The 16,108-nt window shown below is 34.5% G+C and overlaps 1 protein-coding gene and 2 pseudogenes across 3 annotated transcripts; 2 read left to right on the top strand and 1 right to left on the bottom strand.

Annotated features, from left to right (window-relative positions):
• The first annotated feature begins 491 nt into the window (after positions 1 to 491).
• Positions 492 to 2,902, top strand: LOC143569826 (IAA-amino acid hydrolase ILR1-like 4; annotated as a pseudogene). Its single transcript, XR_013141801.1, has 4 exons — positions 492 to 614; positions 800 to 1,114; positions 1,839 to 1,967; positions 2,468 to 2,902. The product of XR_013141801.1 is annotated as an IAA-amino acid hydrolase ILR1-like 4 (transcript).
• A 1,145-nt stretch (positions 2,903 to 4,047) lies between these two features.
• LOC143569825 (IAA-amino acid hydrolase ILR1-like 4) lies at positions 4,048 to 7,461 on the top strand (annotated as a pseudogene). The gene is made up of 4 exons (XR_013141800.1): positions 4,048 to 4,379; positions 5,368 to 5,794; positions 6,891 to 7,019; positions 7,072 to 7,461. The product of XR_013141800.1 is annotated as an IAA-amino acid hydrolase ILR1-like 4 (transcript).
• A 574-nt stretch (positions 7,462 to 8,035) lies between these two features.
• LOC143569829 (glycosyltransferase BC10-like) lies at positions 8,036 to 11,082 on the bottom strand. Its single transcript, XM_077055643.1, has 2 exons — positions 10,570 to 11,082; positions 8,036 to 8,824 (listed from the first exon to the last, which is right to left on the bottom strand). The coding sequence occupies exons 1-2, from the start codon at positions 11,080 to 11,082 to the stop codon at positions 8,186 to 8,188; spliced, it is 1,152 nt and encodes a 383-aa protein (XP_076911758.1). The 3' UTR covers positions 8,036 to 8,185.
• Positions 11,083 to 16,108: the final 5,026 nt, after the last annotated feature.

The following is a 16,108-nucleotide window of genomic DNA, read 5'->3' as shown; positions in this document are numbered from 1 at the left end:
AGAATACGCGATAAAGTACAAGCCGAGACCAGCCATAAAAGGCCAGGTCTTGGCCGACTTTATTGCAGAAGTCCCCGCTTCGCGGGAAAAAGAGTGCCAGGAGGAGGCTCAACCCTCCCCAGCACAGGACATCGATGATGTCTGGCGACTCTACACTGATGGAGCAGCCAGCAACGAGGGTTCAGGTTCAGGGTTGAAACTAACCAACCCAGCAGGCCAAGAATACACTTACGCTATTTGACTGGATTTTCCAAGTACGAATAACGAAGCGGAGTATGAAGCATTCTTGGCCGGGCTGAGAATTGCGCGTAAGATGGGAGTGAAAAACTTGGAAGCCCACGTGGATTCCATGTTAGTAGCCAACCAAATAAACGGGACGTACACGGCCGTGAACGACACAATGACCCTGTACCTCGCACAAGCAAACCGCAAAACCCGAACCTGCCAACTTAGGAGTGTTTGGATTAAGGTTTAATTTTTGTGATTAGGAAATGGGGGAATGGGAACATAAGAGTAAACTTGCTGGAAAGATGCATGCATGTGGTCATGATGCTCATGTCACCATGCTTCTTGGAGCTGCCAAGATTCTTAAAAACCATACCTTCTCAAGGTATGTTTATGAATATTGATTTCAATCATCTTTTTATTACCACTTTTTTATACATTTTAATTTGCTTAATATGATTACAGAAGCTATATTATTACAATAACAATCTATACCTCTTAACAAAGTGATCATATAGTTGTATACATTAAAACTGCACTTTAGATGACTTTCAACATGTTTGACCGTTGGTAGGGGACGGTGGTGCTGGTTTTCCAACCGGCAGAGGAAGGCGGTGGTGGTGCAAAAGTGGTGGTGGACAGCGGATCTCTTGAAAATGTGAAAGCCATTTTCGGTTTACATGTTTCACCCCAACAACCTCTTGGTCAAGTTTCCACTAGGTCCGGTACTGTATTGGCGGGAAGTAGTGTTTTTGAAGCGGTTATAACCGGAAAAGGAGGTCATGCCGCCTTTCCTCAGCACTCAATCCACCCGATTTTAGCAGCTTCAAACGTTGTTGTCAGTTTACAACATCTTGTGTCAAGAGAAGCCGATCCTCTTGATTCTCAGGTAACGTTTTTTTTGCAGTTATTGGTTTTGACCCGTTTACTTATAATTGGGTCGGTTCAGATCTTTTAACGAGTAACATGTCAACTAAGAAAGTTGCCACGAATAAACGAGTCAAATGGGTTGAACAAGTCAAATAACGAAAGGGGCCTAAGTTGTTGTGTTAATTAGGAGTGTGCTTAAAACCGAAATAATCGAACCCAATAAAAAACCGACATGTTGGTTTTATGTTTTTTCTTTAAAGAACTGATTTTTGGTTCGTTAAAATATTTATGGATCAAATGTGTAATAATCATCAATTAAGCTTAAGTATTAATTAACAAAAAACTTTTAGCCCCGAACACTTTCAAAATTTTTTGGATCCATATGTGTAATGATCATCAATAATAAAATGGTCTATCCCAAAAGTTTCCGGTTTTTGGTTTGGTTCCCAAAACTGACCCATGCACACAATGTTAACGCTTACAACCTACTAAATCACTTTATCAAGAAAGTAGATTATTACCGTAAAAAGGTATACCTTTTGTAATTATATTTAGAAAATACCTTATATTTATTTTTTTATAAAAAAATCAGGCAGTGTGTTTCATGGATTTCTGACCCAAAACACCATTTATTTTGACTATTACAAAAACTACCCATTTTGCCACCTATAGTTTTAAATCTCCTATAATAATTATACATATGATACATTATTTGTTTGTACTAAACATGGACACTTTGGCAGGTTGTTGCAGTTGCCAAGTTTCAAGGTGGCAATGCGTTCAATGTTTTTCCGGATTCCGTCATCATTGGTGGAACCCTTAGAGCTTTCTCCAAAGAAACTTACATGCATCTCAAGCAACGAATAGAATAGGTACAATACCGTTGTCATTTTATGGATCCATGGGACTCACAAGATGACAATGGTAAATGGTTATTGACAGTAAATATTATGTAAAGTTAGAACCCCGAGTTATTTCATAGAACTAGATGGGGTACCGCATAAGAGGTCAAAATGCGTAAACGAGCCAAACCACTCGTAAACTATTCTAGATTGGCTCGCTAAAAGCTCGAACTGAGCCGAGCTTAAACAAGCTTGAGCCTATAAATAAGCTCGGTTAATAAACAAGCACAAGCCCAAGCTTTACTTATCAAGCTCGAGCTGTCTCGCGAGCCTATACGAACGTATTATTTGTACAAGTTTAATAAAAATAGTTAAATGTATATAAACAAATAATAAAAATAATTGAAAAACTACTCATGAATGAACTGAGTTCGAGCTCTCTCCAGTTAAACGAGCCGAACAATTGTAACTACTGATAGAAACGCTCTTTTTTTCGTGAAACTTATAAGAAATTTGTTTCTCTTAAACAGGTGATTGTAAGTCAAGCAACTGTACATAGATGTAACGCAACAGTAAAATTTGGTTCAAAAGACAAACCGTCCTTCCTGCCCACCATAAACGATGCGGGCTTGCACAAATTCTTCCAAAAAGTTGCAGGAAGTATTCTTGGTCCCAATAATGTTAAAGAAATGCCTGCATTAATGGGATCAGAGGATTTTTCATTTTACCAGGAGGTTATTCCTGGTCTTTTTTATTCTGTTGGACTGAAAAATGAAGAGGATGAAAAATCCCATTCGCTGCATTCCCCATTTTTTCAACTAAATGAAGATGTTCTTCCTTACGGGGCTGCAATGCAAGCGTCTCTGGCTGTAACGTATCTACTTGAAAGTCAAAGTGAAGGCCAAAGTCAACATCCCGAGCGCAAGGATGAACTGTGAAGTGTTTTTTTCAAGTGTTAAAGTGTTATGATGATTCTGCTAATGAGGAGACTGGCCTAAAGTTGTAAACAAGTGATGCTGATTAGAAAGATTAGTTAAATGTTTAAGTCTTAAATATTTACAAGATTTGGGAAAAAAGTCAAATCAATCTAATTTTATTATGACAAAAGCATTTAAAACTATTTAACATATTACATCGTTTGAACTTTTTTTTTATAAGTATGTTGTATGCATCGTTTAAAGTTTAAAGGGAACAACAAATTACGTTTTGGTATCTTGCAGGCCAAATCAATGTCTCTTTACGTGAAAATCCAAATACCTGGTCAGTATGACTCTTTTATCGGGATGATTGACCAAGTTAAGACATTGAGGATAGGGGTGGAAAACAAAGCTGATTTATGCAATTTTTATGCTTATGTGTTGAAGACGATGACTAGGTGGCAATGGTAAAGTCTTTGAAGGGTGAGCAACGTTAATGTACAACACAAGGGGGAACATTAAATACGAAGGGTTTAGAAGAGGTTGGAACTACGTCGGCTGATTGGCGTAGTTGGGCAAGCATTAATTTTAATTTTTAAATATTTTGTAAAGTTGGTGTTAGTTTCTTTGCTTTAACGAGTGTGTCTAGGTTTTTCAGTTTTGGGTTTTTGGTTTTTGTGCTCAATTCGATTTTGGATTTTGTTTTTTCAGATTTGTTAATCGAGATAGTAATTTTCGGGCCAAAGAAATTTGATCCATGATATTTTGAATTTGGGCATAATACTTTTTTTTTTAAATAATTAGTAAAATATTATGCATTTTGGCCTAAAATACTAAAAAGCTAGTATAAGATACTTACATTTAAAATAATTTAATCTTATTCAAATTAAAAAACATAACTAACTAACTAATGTTAAAATAAAACAAATATCGAAGTTTTTAAAACATTAACTGTTCAATGAAAAAGTAATTTTAACCGATGGATTTTTCCGGTTTTTCACAAAACATAAACCGAAACAAAATCAAACTATCGGTTTCTTATTGGGTCTCGAGTTCGATTTGTGCAGATTTCTTAATAATAAATTAACGGTGTTAATGTCCACGTAGGTTTGGCGCTACATGTTCAGGGTCCCACGACACTCAACCTTTCACACTCAATTTCATCATCAATGATCAAACAGACAAACACCAAAAAAAAAAATGAATCTTTCGAAGTGGGTATCGATGATCTTGATCGTTTTTGTTCTTAAACCTCAAATCACAGATGGGGTTTCTGAGATTTCTTGAATTTGCGAGGAAAGAACAAGTGTTTGAGTGGATGGTGGGAATCAGGAGAAAGATACACCAGAATCCTGAACTGGGTTTCCAAGAATACGAAACAAGTAAGCTTATCAGAGCTCAGTTGGATCGTTTGGGTATTCCTTACAAACACCCGGTTGCGGTCACCGGTGTGGTTGGATTCATCGGCTCCGGTGAGCCTCCGTTTGTTGCTTTGAGGGCAGACATGGATGCCCTTCCATTGCAGGTTTATATATGCTCTAAAACTTTATATGACATCTATTTCACTTTTTTGAAATCTTTTTATAATTTCTTGAACGTTGACTTTCTAGAAATTTGATAATTTGAAGTTATATTATAGCCTTGTTGATTACATCTTGAGCATATCTATCACAACTATGCTTTTTTATTAGATGGTTGATCATGGTTCGGTTTTGTCTATTTTGGTCAAAATTTTCGATTGAACTGCTAACTATGGTTTAGTGAAACAACAATCCAAACCGCACAACTTAGGTGGGTTGGTGGTTCCCCCGGTTTCGGTTTGATTTTTACGGTTTTATCAAAAAAGTTTTTTTGAATGCATTTCTTTTTATAAATTAAAATCATTAGTTTGTATTAAAAGTTTTATTATGATAAAGAGTTAGAGATGTTCATGATTGTAATGCATGTACATAACTGCATATTTCAAAAATGAAAGACAAAAAATGTATAAAAAGGTTGCATGGCAGGTTCCAAGTTAAATCCTGAAAACCGAACCATGAACTGATCTGGCGGACCGGACCTGCTTTTGTTTGGATGGTTCAATCTATTTCTAATAGTTTTTGAAAGCTTGACCCGAAAGTACACCCAAATAGAGTAACTATGGTTTCGCAAAACAACAAACCAAATCGGCCAGGTTGGACGTGCCAGTTTTGATGGTTGGACGTGCCAGTTTTGATGGTTTGACGGTCCGGTTTTGGTGGTTTGACGTTTTGAACCAATTTTTTTAAATATATAATTTTTAAAGAAGGTTCATGAGTAAAATACATATGCATAACTGCTTATCCCAAAAATGTATATATATATATATATATAATAAGGGTTTAACAACTGCTTTAAGTTTCAAACGAGACCAAACCGTGAAAACCAGACCGTTTGGCCTTTGGACTTTTAACCAGCTGACTTGCTTCTGTTATGTTACTGCGACCTGCAAAATTGCATACACCAAAACTTTGATGAATAAAGTTTGTGATTAGGAAATGGTAGAATGGGAACACAAGAGTAAAGTACCTGGAAAGATGCATGCATGCGGCCATGACAGCCATGTCACCATGCTTCTTGGGGCTGCCAAGATCATCAAAAACCATACTCACCGTTGGCAGGGGACTGTGGTGCTGGTTTTCCAACCTGCGGAGGAAGGCGGTGGTGGTGGATAGTGGATATCTTGAGAATGTGAAAGCCATATTCGGTTTACATATTTCTCCTGTACGACATTTCGGTCAAGTTTTCTCTCGGTCTGGTGTTGTATTGGCAGGAAGTGGTTTTTTTGAAGCAATCATAACCGGAAAAGGAGGTCATGCCGCCATTCCTCAGCACTCGATCGACCCAATTTTAGCAGCATCAAACATTGTTGTCAGTTTACAGCATCTTGTGTCAAGAGAAGCCGATCCTCTTGATTCTCAGGTAACTTTTTGTGGTTCAGGTCTTTTTACATGTAATGGGTCAAGTAAAGAAAGTTTCTACAGATGAAACGAGTCAAATGGGTTGAATTAGTCAAACCACGAAAGTGGCCCAGATTGTTGTGTTAATTAGGGGTGTGAACGAAACTGAAATAACCGTAACCGGAGTAACTGACGTAAGGGAACCCAAATGAACAGTTTGGTTTTTTGTTTTTGAAAAACCGAATTTTGATTCGTGTTTTGTTTTGCTGTATACCAAAAATTGAAACAAGTGAAGCGAACTGAATAGACCGAACTGGACCAATAAAAAAACCGAAAAATACCGCATATTAGAAATTAATAAATGAGTATAGCCCAAAATTTTTAGTTCCAAATGTCTAACAAACAAAATTAATCATTCATTAACAAAAAAATTAGGCCTGAATGGTTTTCAAAAACCCGAAAATCAAATTTTCGGTTTTTGTTTCAATTTGAGCCTAAAACTGACCTACTAGATCACTTTATCAAGAAGCTAGATTATTACTGTAAAAATATAGCTTTTTTAATCATATTTTAAACGTTATTTGCTTTTTTTATATTTATAAAAAACCAAAGTATGTTTCAGGGCATTCTGATCTGACCCGGCTTATAATTACAAAAACTACCCGTTTTGTCTCCCATAGTTTTGAACCCGTATAATAATATACATATTGAAGAAACATGGAATGGGTCCGGGTCGGATCCAAGTCCAAGCTCCCCGGTCTTCGAGATGAACGAACCACGAGTCCGTCTCCGGTAGCTCGAGATCTGCCATAGAAAAGTGGGGGAGTGGAGGTGACTGCTAAGAGAATGAACTCTTGTTTACAGACACAAAAATATGTATGGGAGCCAAGGGTCCAAGAGAAGGTCCTTCAAATGAATGATGAAGACTCCTTATATAGGGACTCCATGGCTACCATCATGAACCCTAACCTTTATTGGGCCAGGCCCGGTTAGGGGTTACCTCCACAAACCCCCAGCCTAGTGGGCCTGATTAGTAGACAATAATAATAATGTAGTAAGGATAATACACAATATAACAATTAGTAGACAAATTGTTTGTCTGCACAACACTTTCTCAGGTTGTTACAGTTGCCAAGTTTCAAGGAGGCGGTGCTTTTAATATTATTCCGGATTCTGTCAACATTGGTGGAACCTTTAGAGCTTTCTCTAAAGAAACTTTCTTGCAACTCAAGCAACGAATAGAAGAGGTACAAATTTATTCATCTCTTGCCATAATAAAATTATTAATCTGTTAAACAGGTGATTGTAGGTCAAGCAAATGTACATAGATGTAATGCAACTGTAGAATTTGGTTCAAAAGATAAACCGTTCTTCCCGGCCACCATAAACGACGCGGGCTTGCATAAATTCTTCCAAAAAGTTGCAGGAAGTATTCTTGGTCCCGATAATGTTAAAGAAATGCCACCATCAATGGGAGCCGAGGATTTTTCATTTTACCCGGAGATTATTCCTGGTTATTTCTATTCTATTGGAATGAAAAATGAAATAAATGAAAAACCTCATCCAGTGCATTCCCCATTTTTTCAACTAAATGAAGATGTTCTTCCTTTTGGGGCTGCGATGCAAGCGTCTCTGGCTGTAACGTATCTGCTCGAAAGTCAAATTCAAGGTCAAACATTACTTGTGTAGGGATGTAAAAGACTTGAGCCATTTGTGAGTTGCTAAAAATTTACTTTCTAAAAGCTAGAATTAAGACAAACTTAAACAAGTTTTAGTAAAAGATCTCGAACGTGAGGTTCATATACTGAGATTGACTAGACTCACGAGTCTAAAGAAATCCATTATTCATATAATAGATAATAACTTATATTTAATGCAATAAATATATAATTACATGACAAACTTGTAAGTTGTAACCATGACAAAAACAACCGGATACTAAATTTTATTTTACATATATATAAAATTATAAAGATAAATATATATATATATATATATATATATATTTATTAATTAATATATAACGAATGACTCAAGCCCAAACTTGTAAAATATCTCATTTGAGATAGATCTCTCTTAAGTTAAACAAGCCTCAGTTGAGCTCACATTTTAATTTAAACGAGCCGAGCTCAAGTCTCGGGATCCGATCAACTCATGTACACTCTTGGTTACAATAATAAAGTGTTAAGACATGTACATTACATTAGTTATTTTATAAAATTCAAGAAACAGACAAGAAAGTGTTATGGATCTGCACAAAAGATTTCATATAAATACAAACACTCATTTTGTATTATAGTTATACAACTGTCAAACTACATAAATAGGAACAACAAAATTATTATTCAGCCATAAGCTGTTCAATAATACCTAATAAGGTCCCATCTATTCCAAAATCATCAACTAATCTCAATTAAAAACCAAAAAAATCTAAGGAATTTTGTAATAATGGTTCTAGAGCACTAGGAGCAAACTTCCTTGCAAAAAGAAAGCAAACCGAAGTCGGCTGATTATTATAAATACACGCTTGATCTTCACGTATTTTCTTGAAAAAATTCTTTGAAATATCATTCTTCCCAAACGTAGCCGGATGAGCACCACCCCTTGACCAGTCAACATAAGTCAAAGTCCTATTCGCCAACAAACTTGGAGATTGAATAGTAAGCATAGTAGGAAAATAATGTTCATCAACATAGCACGCGGGCCTACAAAACCGTTCAAATTTAGGGTAAAATTTGGTGTCTTTAATGATGTCGACTGCTAGATTTCTGTTGGTTTCAAACCACTGAGACCCTTTTCTCCACTGACTTATGTTGACTTCTGGTAACATGTTGATGTCATACCGACCCCTGCCATACGGGCCGAGCTCATCAACTGCACCCATGAAGGAGAACCGTGATCTTGAAATGTAACGATAAATAATGCTGAAATTATGAAGCGGTATGCATGCTTCTGATAGAAGTACAAACCACTCGTTTGAAATGTCAAGTAATGCGTTGGCTAAAAGGCGTCTTTCTGCATCACACATACTCATTCTTCCCCATTCCACCATCTAAAAAAGTTAAAATAAAGTTAGTTCAAGTTGTTTATATATAGATATATAAAGAACAAAATTGACATTTGTAATTAGGATAATTATGTAAGAAACCTATGGAGTATGGACTTTTAACTGAATTTACACATTAGTCCTTTACTTTTGCAGGACTTTATCCTTTTAACTTTTAAAACTTAATGATAAAAGTGAGTTTGAATTCATTATGCAGAAATCATTTTCAAGTTTTAAGAGAAATCAAGGGTGATTTTCACCCAAGCGAACATAGTTTGGGTTAAACAACATATTTAAACAAGGTCTAAACTCTAAGGAAGCCAAAATTTAAAATATTGCTCTAAATTTTGTTGGTGAAAATTGTGTTAAGTCAAACTGTGTTGACATGTAATATATGACTACAAACATTATACCTTTAAAGTAATAATCACATTTCATTTGAATATAACTTAGGTGAGGCTGTAAGCACTTGATACATCTAGCCCATAACATCAGTCCAACTCGATCTGACCGATGCCCATTTAATGGCCCATTTGACCCCAACCCAAATATGGCACGCTACACAACCCACTAATATTTGTCCTTTATACCGAAAGCTAAAGAATAAAATTATCAAATGCATAAGTAAAGTAAAAGCCCTGGTCAAATGACGTATATTGAAAAAGTCAATGAAGTCACCAAGGGTATGCAGCAACAATAATTTGTCTATTCAACAAGACAATACAGTGAACTATAGAGTCAATATCATGAGGGTGAAATGTACATGCAAAACACTATCATTTTACATGTCAAGTTCAATTCGGGAAACACTTAATAATGTAAATACAAACTTCACAACGTATTATAGTTAATTGTTTTTTTGGAATATGTGGCTTCTTAAAACACTTCAATAGATAATGGCAGTGAAAGAAAAGTTTTCAAACCAAGTGGCGGAATGCGAGAAAACACACATCTTAGCATAGTTTTTTCACCAAATTTGAGAAAGTAGGTATAGCTAGTAAAACAAAATGTGCAATTTTAAGCCTTGATAGGAAATGATGTATACAGGTTGCCAGGTTGGATAGTCAATATTTACTTTAAGCTGAGCTCAAAGATGAAATCTAACAATCCAAGGGTCTTAAGCTCATTACTATCAAACCAATGATTCTATAATTGTCTCATAAATACTGAATACATAGACCTAATGACTTGAACTACACTCAATCTTCAAGGAAGCTTAAACATTAAACTTAAGCATTTGATAATTACATTGGGTCACAAGTTGACAAATCATAACATTAGTGACTAAATGATCAACATTAAATTAAAAGGTAACTTCCTAGGCATTCACTTGACTTTCATAGCAGAAACAAGAACTAAGGAACATAAGTATCAACGATATCCATGAAATCCTAAAGACAAACTTGAATACACTTATACAAGAACAAGAATTAAAACATACATATGATTCTGTACTAACTTCAGTTTAGCATACAAATATTACTCTGTGCGTTTATTTTGTCTTTTTATCAGACAAACTAATCACTTTTAGTGTATGCCATCTCGTGTGACACTATACTCTAATGCTATAAATAAACAGGCTACCTTCAATTTAGCTGATTTAGCATCCATATTTCTTATAGCACTAATTCAACCCATATTATATTTTCATAATAACTCAACAAAATATTAAAGTCAAACCATTTTATAAGAATCTCATAGTAGTAAATTAATAACCTCAAAAAACAATATTAAACATAAATCTTGCTAACCTGACCCGGAATTTGCCTCCCGTAAAACACCGAAGACGTCGAAAAGTTCGAAAGATAACCAGGCAAAGAATGAACATAAATAGAATAAAGCCCTTCATTCCCTACAAAAAACTTCTCCCACAATGGCGACATCGGCAAAGGCCCTCTTGTCAAGAACATAAACGCAATTTTCGGCACTCGTTTAAACGGATAATCTTTAACCTGAGGAACAAATGAAGCTCTCCACAACAACTCAGTATCATTCATGTTATGCATATAACTTAATGGAGGCTTAATCACACTCTGAAAACTAACAGGTTCTTGAAAACAAGACTGTTGTATTCCAGAAACAATATTCTTAACACCTAGGTTTCGGTTCATGCGAATAGTAATAATCGAAAGAACAATGCCTGCAACTAAAAGAACCAGCATGGATCTAAGCAATCTTGATGGCAAAACCCTAGATTGGCTTGGTCTAATTGTATTAATAACTAGATCCTTACCTTCCTCCATTGTTACTAACCTTGATTGCATCTTTGGGAAAAACAAAAACCAAAGATTTGTTCTTTGGGGCAATCTCACAAACACCTTGTTTGCATCCTGAAATACCCAAAACCCAGATGGGGTTTTGAGGCTAATTATGCAAAGTAAGTGGCTTTATTATGTATCTTACGTGAAAGAGATGTTTCTTGGTGAAATAAGATTGTGAGAGTGCTGAAATCTAAGGTGATTTTGTTGTTGGGAAAGAGTGAGATTTAAAGAAGAGTTTGGAGTGTGTTTGTTATTTGTTGGGAGTGTGATTGATGCGAGTGTGTTGGTGAATGTGCACGAAGGCAGGACAGAAATCAAGAAACAACAAAAGAATGACCAATTTAATAAATATTCTAATGTTACTTTAGATGTTTTGGACAGCTATAGTCTAAAGAATCTTTCTACATAATATTTTAGAATTTTTTTTTACTTATAATTTACCATAAGAGTTATTAAATACAAATTAACATGTTTGGAATTAAGTTTAAAAACAAATTATTGACTTAAAGCATTCTTAGCTCGTTCTAATATATATATATATATATATATATAATAATAATAATAATAATAATAATAATAATAATAATGGAAAATTCTCAAAATCGCCCATTATAAGAGAGAGAATCCATATTTGGCCCAAAAATTTTGACAAATCCCAAAATGTCCCACTCAAAACTCACGAAGCCGTGACATTTGGGTTCGTGCCGTGAGTTTTCACTATCTAATAAAATAATGCCATGTGTCTGATGTCTAACACGTGGCGTGAAATTTCAAACTAAATCTATCGGACCCGGGAATTTTGAAACCAAAACCATCTCCTTGAAAACAATTTTCTCCGTGATGTTTTACCATGCTTTTGTCTCCTTAGTGAGATTTTGAAAAAGTTTGGTGGTGGTGGCAAATGGCGGTGGTGAATCAATGGTGGTGGTCGGGTTGGTTTTTTTCTTGGTTTTTTCATCAATGATTGATCGCACCTTTGCCATTGTTGGAGATGTTAATTCCGATGAGCTAATAGCTTTCTCCGACTAGTTTGTATACATGTTTTTCATAGCCGAAACATTTTCATGGTTAACTGGAGTTTGGAGATTAACCCCACCCTTCGGTAGCATTGAAGATTTTGATTGTGTTTCCGATCGTGCTGGCATGAAGGTGGTGGCGGTGGTGTGGTGAATTAATGGTGAGTGCATCAAATCTCACAGATGAGACAAAAGTATGGTGAAGCATTACGGACACGGTTTTGCTTTTAAAATTCACGGATCCGACGGATTTAGGTTGAAATGTCATGGCCCATGTTATACATCAGACATATGGCAGTATTTTATTGGATAGAGAAAACTCACGGCACGAACCCAAATGGCACGGCTCTGTGAGTTTTGAGTGGGACTTGTTGGGATTTATCTAAAATTGTTGGGTCAAATATGGTTTCTCTTTCTTGAAATGAACTATTTTGGAAACTTTTCTTTATAATAAAGGTATAAAAATATATTATTTAATTAAAAAAAGAAGAGAAAATATAATGATTTTTAGTGTAATTATATGGATATGGTACGAAATGAGTTGAGAATGTTCTTATTGCTTTTTCAAAAAGTCAATAAGTTAAAAGAGTGTTGGCAAAAACAAAAGTCTCACTTATTTTAGATTTTTGAAATGGTTAAAAATCTATTTTCAAAAAGCCACAAATCATGATTTTTTAAAATGACTTTTTGAAAAAGCTAGTAAGTCAATAAGCAGTTTTCAAAATCTATCCCAAACATGCTTTAAATATAACGTGTTGAACGTGAGAAGTGAAGGAAACGACTAAATCATGCGGACTTAACTAATTGAAGTTTTGAAAGTCGTAAATACAAATACAGATCAATCATTTTGATAAACGTGATTTGAGCACTCTCTTGATTTTGATTTCCATTTCTTTTTAGATCGATTAGTTGAAGCTCCTTCAACATGGAATTTTTGAAACCATCTATTTCTTCCACTCGTCGCAACTCATCAATCAATTGAAACCTAATCGATCAATACCGACCAACCAATCTACTAATCAATCGATCGGTTGAAGAAATCGATTTGAAACTATAAATACCTTATCAATTAAAATGTGAATCAAACCAATCGATTTAATAGTTTATTAATCATTTTTAAGCTTCTAGAACGAACGACAATTTGCAAGTCATTATTTGATGATGATGAAGAAGAATATAGTGTAGTGTGATTACAACGTGACAAAACTATAAACAACATAATTACACTACATACAAAACACTGCATGCAAAACAACTACCTACATAATTACAATTATTATATATATAATTACACTATTTGATTCGTAAGGTTAGCACATTTTAATTTGTTTGTATGTTAATCTTCCCCATATTATAAAATATTTGAAATAGCCATTTTTAACAATTTTTTTTATTATTTTAAGGAATTGACAAGTTTTGATGAATACATGGGTGTTTAGTATTAGCAATGAACTTGAGGAACTCAAAATTCAACTCGACTCGCATTTGAATTTGAAGATTCAAATTTGGTTTTTAATCATTTAAATTTGATCTAGTAATCAAATTTCGAATTTATACAATTCGTATTATATATTTTATTGTTGTAATTGATGTTGTGTGTTTGTGGTCGTGTCGTAAAATATGATGGATTTAGTTTTCGCACAAGATCGTGCTTTAAATTTATAAAAGTGATAGATACTAAGACTCACCACACAAAAAATAGGCAAGTGTACATATCGTATATGTAGAATAGTATTGGTAAGAACCAAATATTGATCCGTGGACACAAATATTTCTAATAATAAATCTTCATTTTAACTTAATGGGAGAAGATAATAATTTTAGGGTGATTTTTAACCTTTTTTAAAAATATATATACATATACATATAAATATATATACATATACATACATATATATATATAATATAGGTGAACAAGAAGAGAAATTCTAAATGAGCAAATCAATTATATGAAGGGTACCATCTAAAATCAAGAATCCACTCCATTATTTCTTGATGAGTATAAAGTAAATATGTGATAAACTTGCTTTAATAATATATGATAGAATAGCCACTCATTTCTAAGTAAACTTACCCTATGACATAAAAGAAAGTAGCATACATAAGTTCATGTCTACCACGAGAATGTCAATTTAAGTAAACAAGTAATTTTAGTAAAGTATAAAGATTAGGATTGACTTCGATTTCTCAAATACAAATTCTAACAACTTCGGGTGGTTATAGTTTAGTCACACAACCTCCCATTGGTTGATTTAAGTAGATTATAATTACACATTCCTTTAACATATGATTTCTTTAATTAGTATGATAACCTAAGCAATTGTGTTAACAATGTTATTTCAGAATTATCAAAACTAGAAAAATAGATCATAGCTTATATCTCATCATTTCTAAGTACAATATAAGGATCTATGTTTTATCTTAGATAAGTTATCAAGATATTCTTTTTACCATTTCTAGTCTCCAAGAACATGAGTGAATCATGAATGAGTGTTAATCATCAATCTTGATTTGTTGAGTTAAAGTGACAAAACATTTCTCATCAAAGGATAATTGCAAAATAATCATTTACTTTACTAAAAATAAATCACATATTTAATATAATCATCAAGTAAAACAAAGCTTCTTCATAGAAATTAGATGGTAAATGGAGTTTTAGCTCATGATGAGCATAGTTATGAACATCAAATGAGATGAAGATAACAGACACATGATTAAACTAGAACAATCTAACCAAATATGGATGAATCTTTCTTCTTTATTGGTGATGGATGATGATGATGACCTCCAAGCCTTCATACTCTCAACAAGATCTTCAATATGAGTGTAAAGTGGGTGTTTTATAAGTGAAACTCGTATATAAATCTCTCCAAGCACACCAATTGAATGCAACATGCACATCTATTTATAGGTTGTCTAGGAACTCAGGGACGGCCCCGTGTTTGGTGAGGCACACCCCCGTGCCCAACTGTACAGTTACATTAATTGCTTTGTTAGATGGTACATGCTGACTCACCACGAGGGCGTGCTATGTGAGGCACGACCTCGTGTTTTTGGGTATCTATTACATTTTCTTTTGTTTTTTCTGAAAGGTGACCCCGGCCCCATGTTCCCTAAAGCATGGCCCCGTGTCTAGTTGTCCAATATTTTGTCTTTTCTTGTACAGGAAAACATAGGGGCGTGTTCCATGAAGCATGGGGGGGGGGGTGTTTTGCTGTTTTCTTTGATATTCTTTGATATTTCTTTGCATTTTCTTTCGTTTCTTCATTTGAGGCTTGAATATATCTGAATATATATTTAACATGATAAATAGTTATTTGAACTATATTGTACGATAAAAGTTGCAGTTTTTAGAGATGATTTGATGCTTTAATGATGTATAAATTTATATACATCAAACATCCCCACACTTGAATCTTCCTAATTTACAAGCAAGCTACTTATAAATGTTCTCTAAAAATAGAAAGTTAGGACCATAGCTTAAACATCCCCGAACAAGTTACAAGAAAATAGGAACAAAATAACCAACCTTGAATCATTGGAATATATGTAGTGATATATAAAAAGGCGATTTGTTTTTATGAGCTTCTGTTTATGCAAAATGTCACGTTCTCACAATGTTCACTCACCCTAGGTTTTATATCTGATCATACCTGTGATGTATGTATGTGAACACTCTTAGCCAAAATGTGACCCATGATAAATAAGCTTGTGACGAGTTCAAATCTCCCCCTTGTGAAGGGTTGCATAAGTCAGAAGGTAACAAGGGTTGGTGGTTGGTTTTGTGAGAGTAGGGATTTGGTGTTTTGTGGTGGTTCAAGGGTTAAGGTTAATGATGGTAAATATGGTAAATACAACTTCTGCTGCTTATCGGGAGTCTCAAAATGTATTCAATGGTCTAGTTCCTTATCTCTTAATTTTTATACAAATCTAGTGACTCTGTTAAGGTCAGATGGGCAAGAACAGTTTTGTCAAGGATGTGGATCAGTTCTTCCTCAATCCTGTTTTGAACA

This window comes from Bidens hawaiensis, unplaced genomic scaffold (genome assembly GCF_021521415.1).
Source record: "Bidens hawaiensis isolate Kalapana, Puna unplaced genomic scaffold, B.hawaiensis_p1.1 tig00024657_1, whole genome shotgun sequence".
NCBI classification, from domain to species: Eukaryota; Viridiplantae; Streptophyta; class Magnoliopsida; order Asterales; family Asteraceae; genus Bidens; species Bidens hawaiensis.
This window is presented reverse-complemented; position numbering and strand designations above follow the sequence as displayed.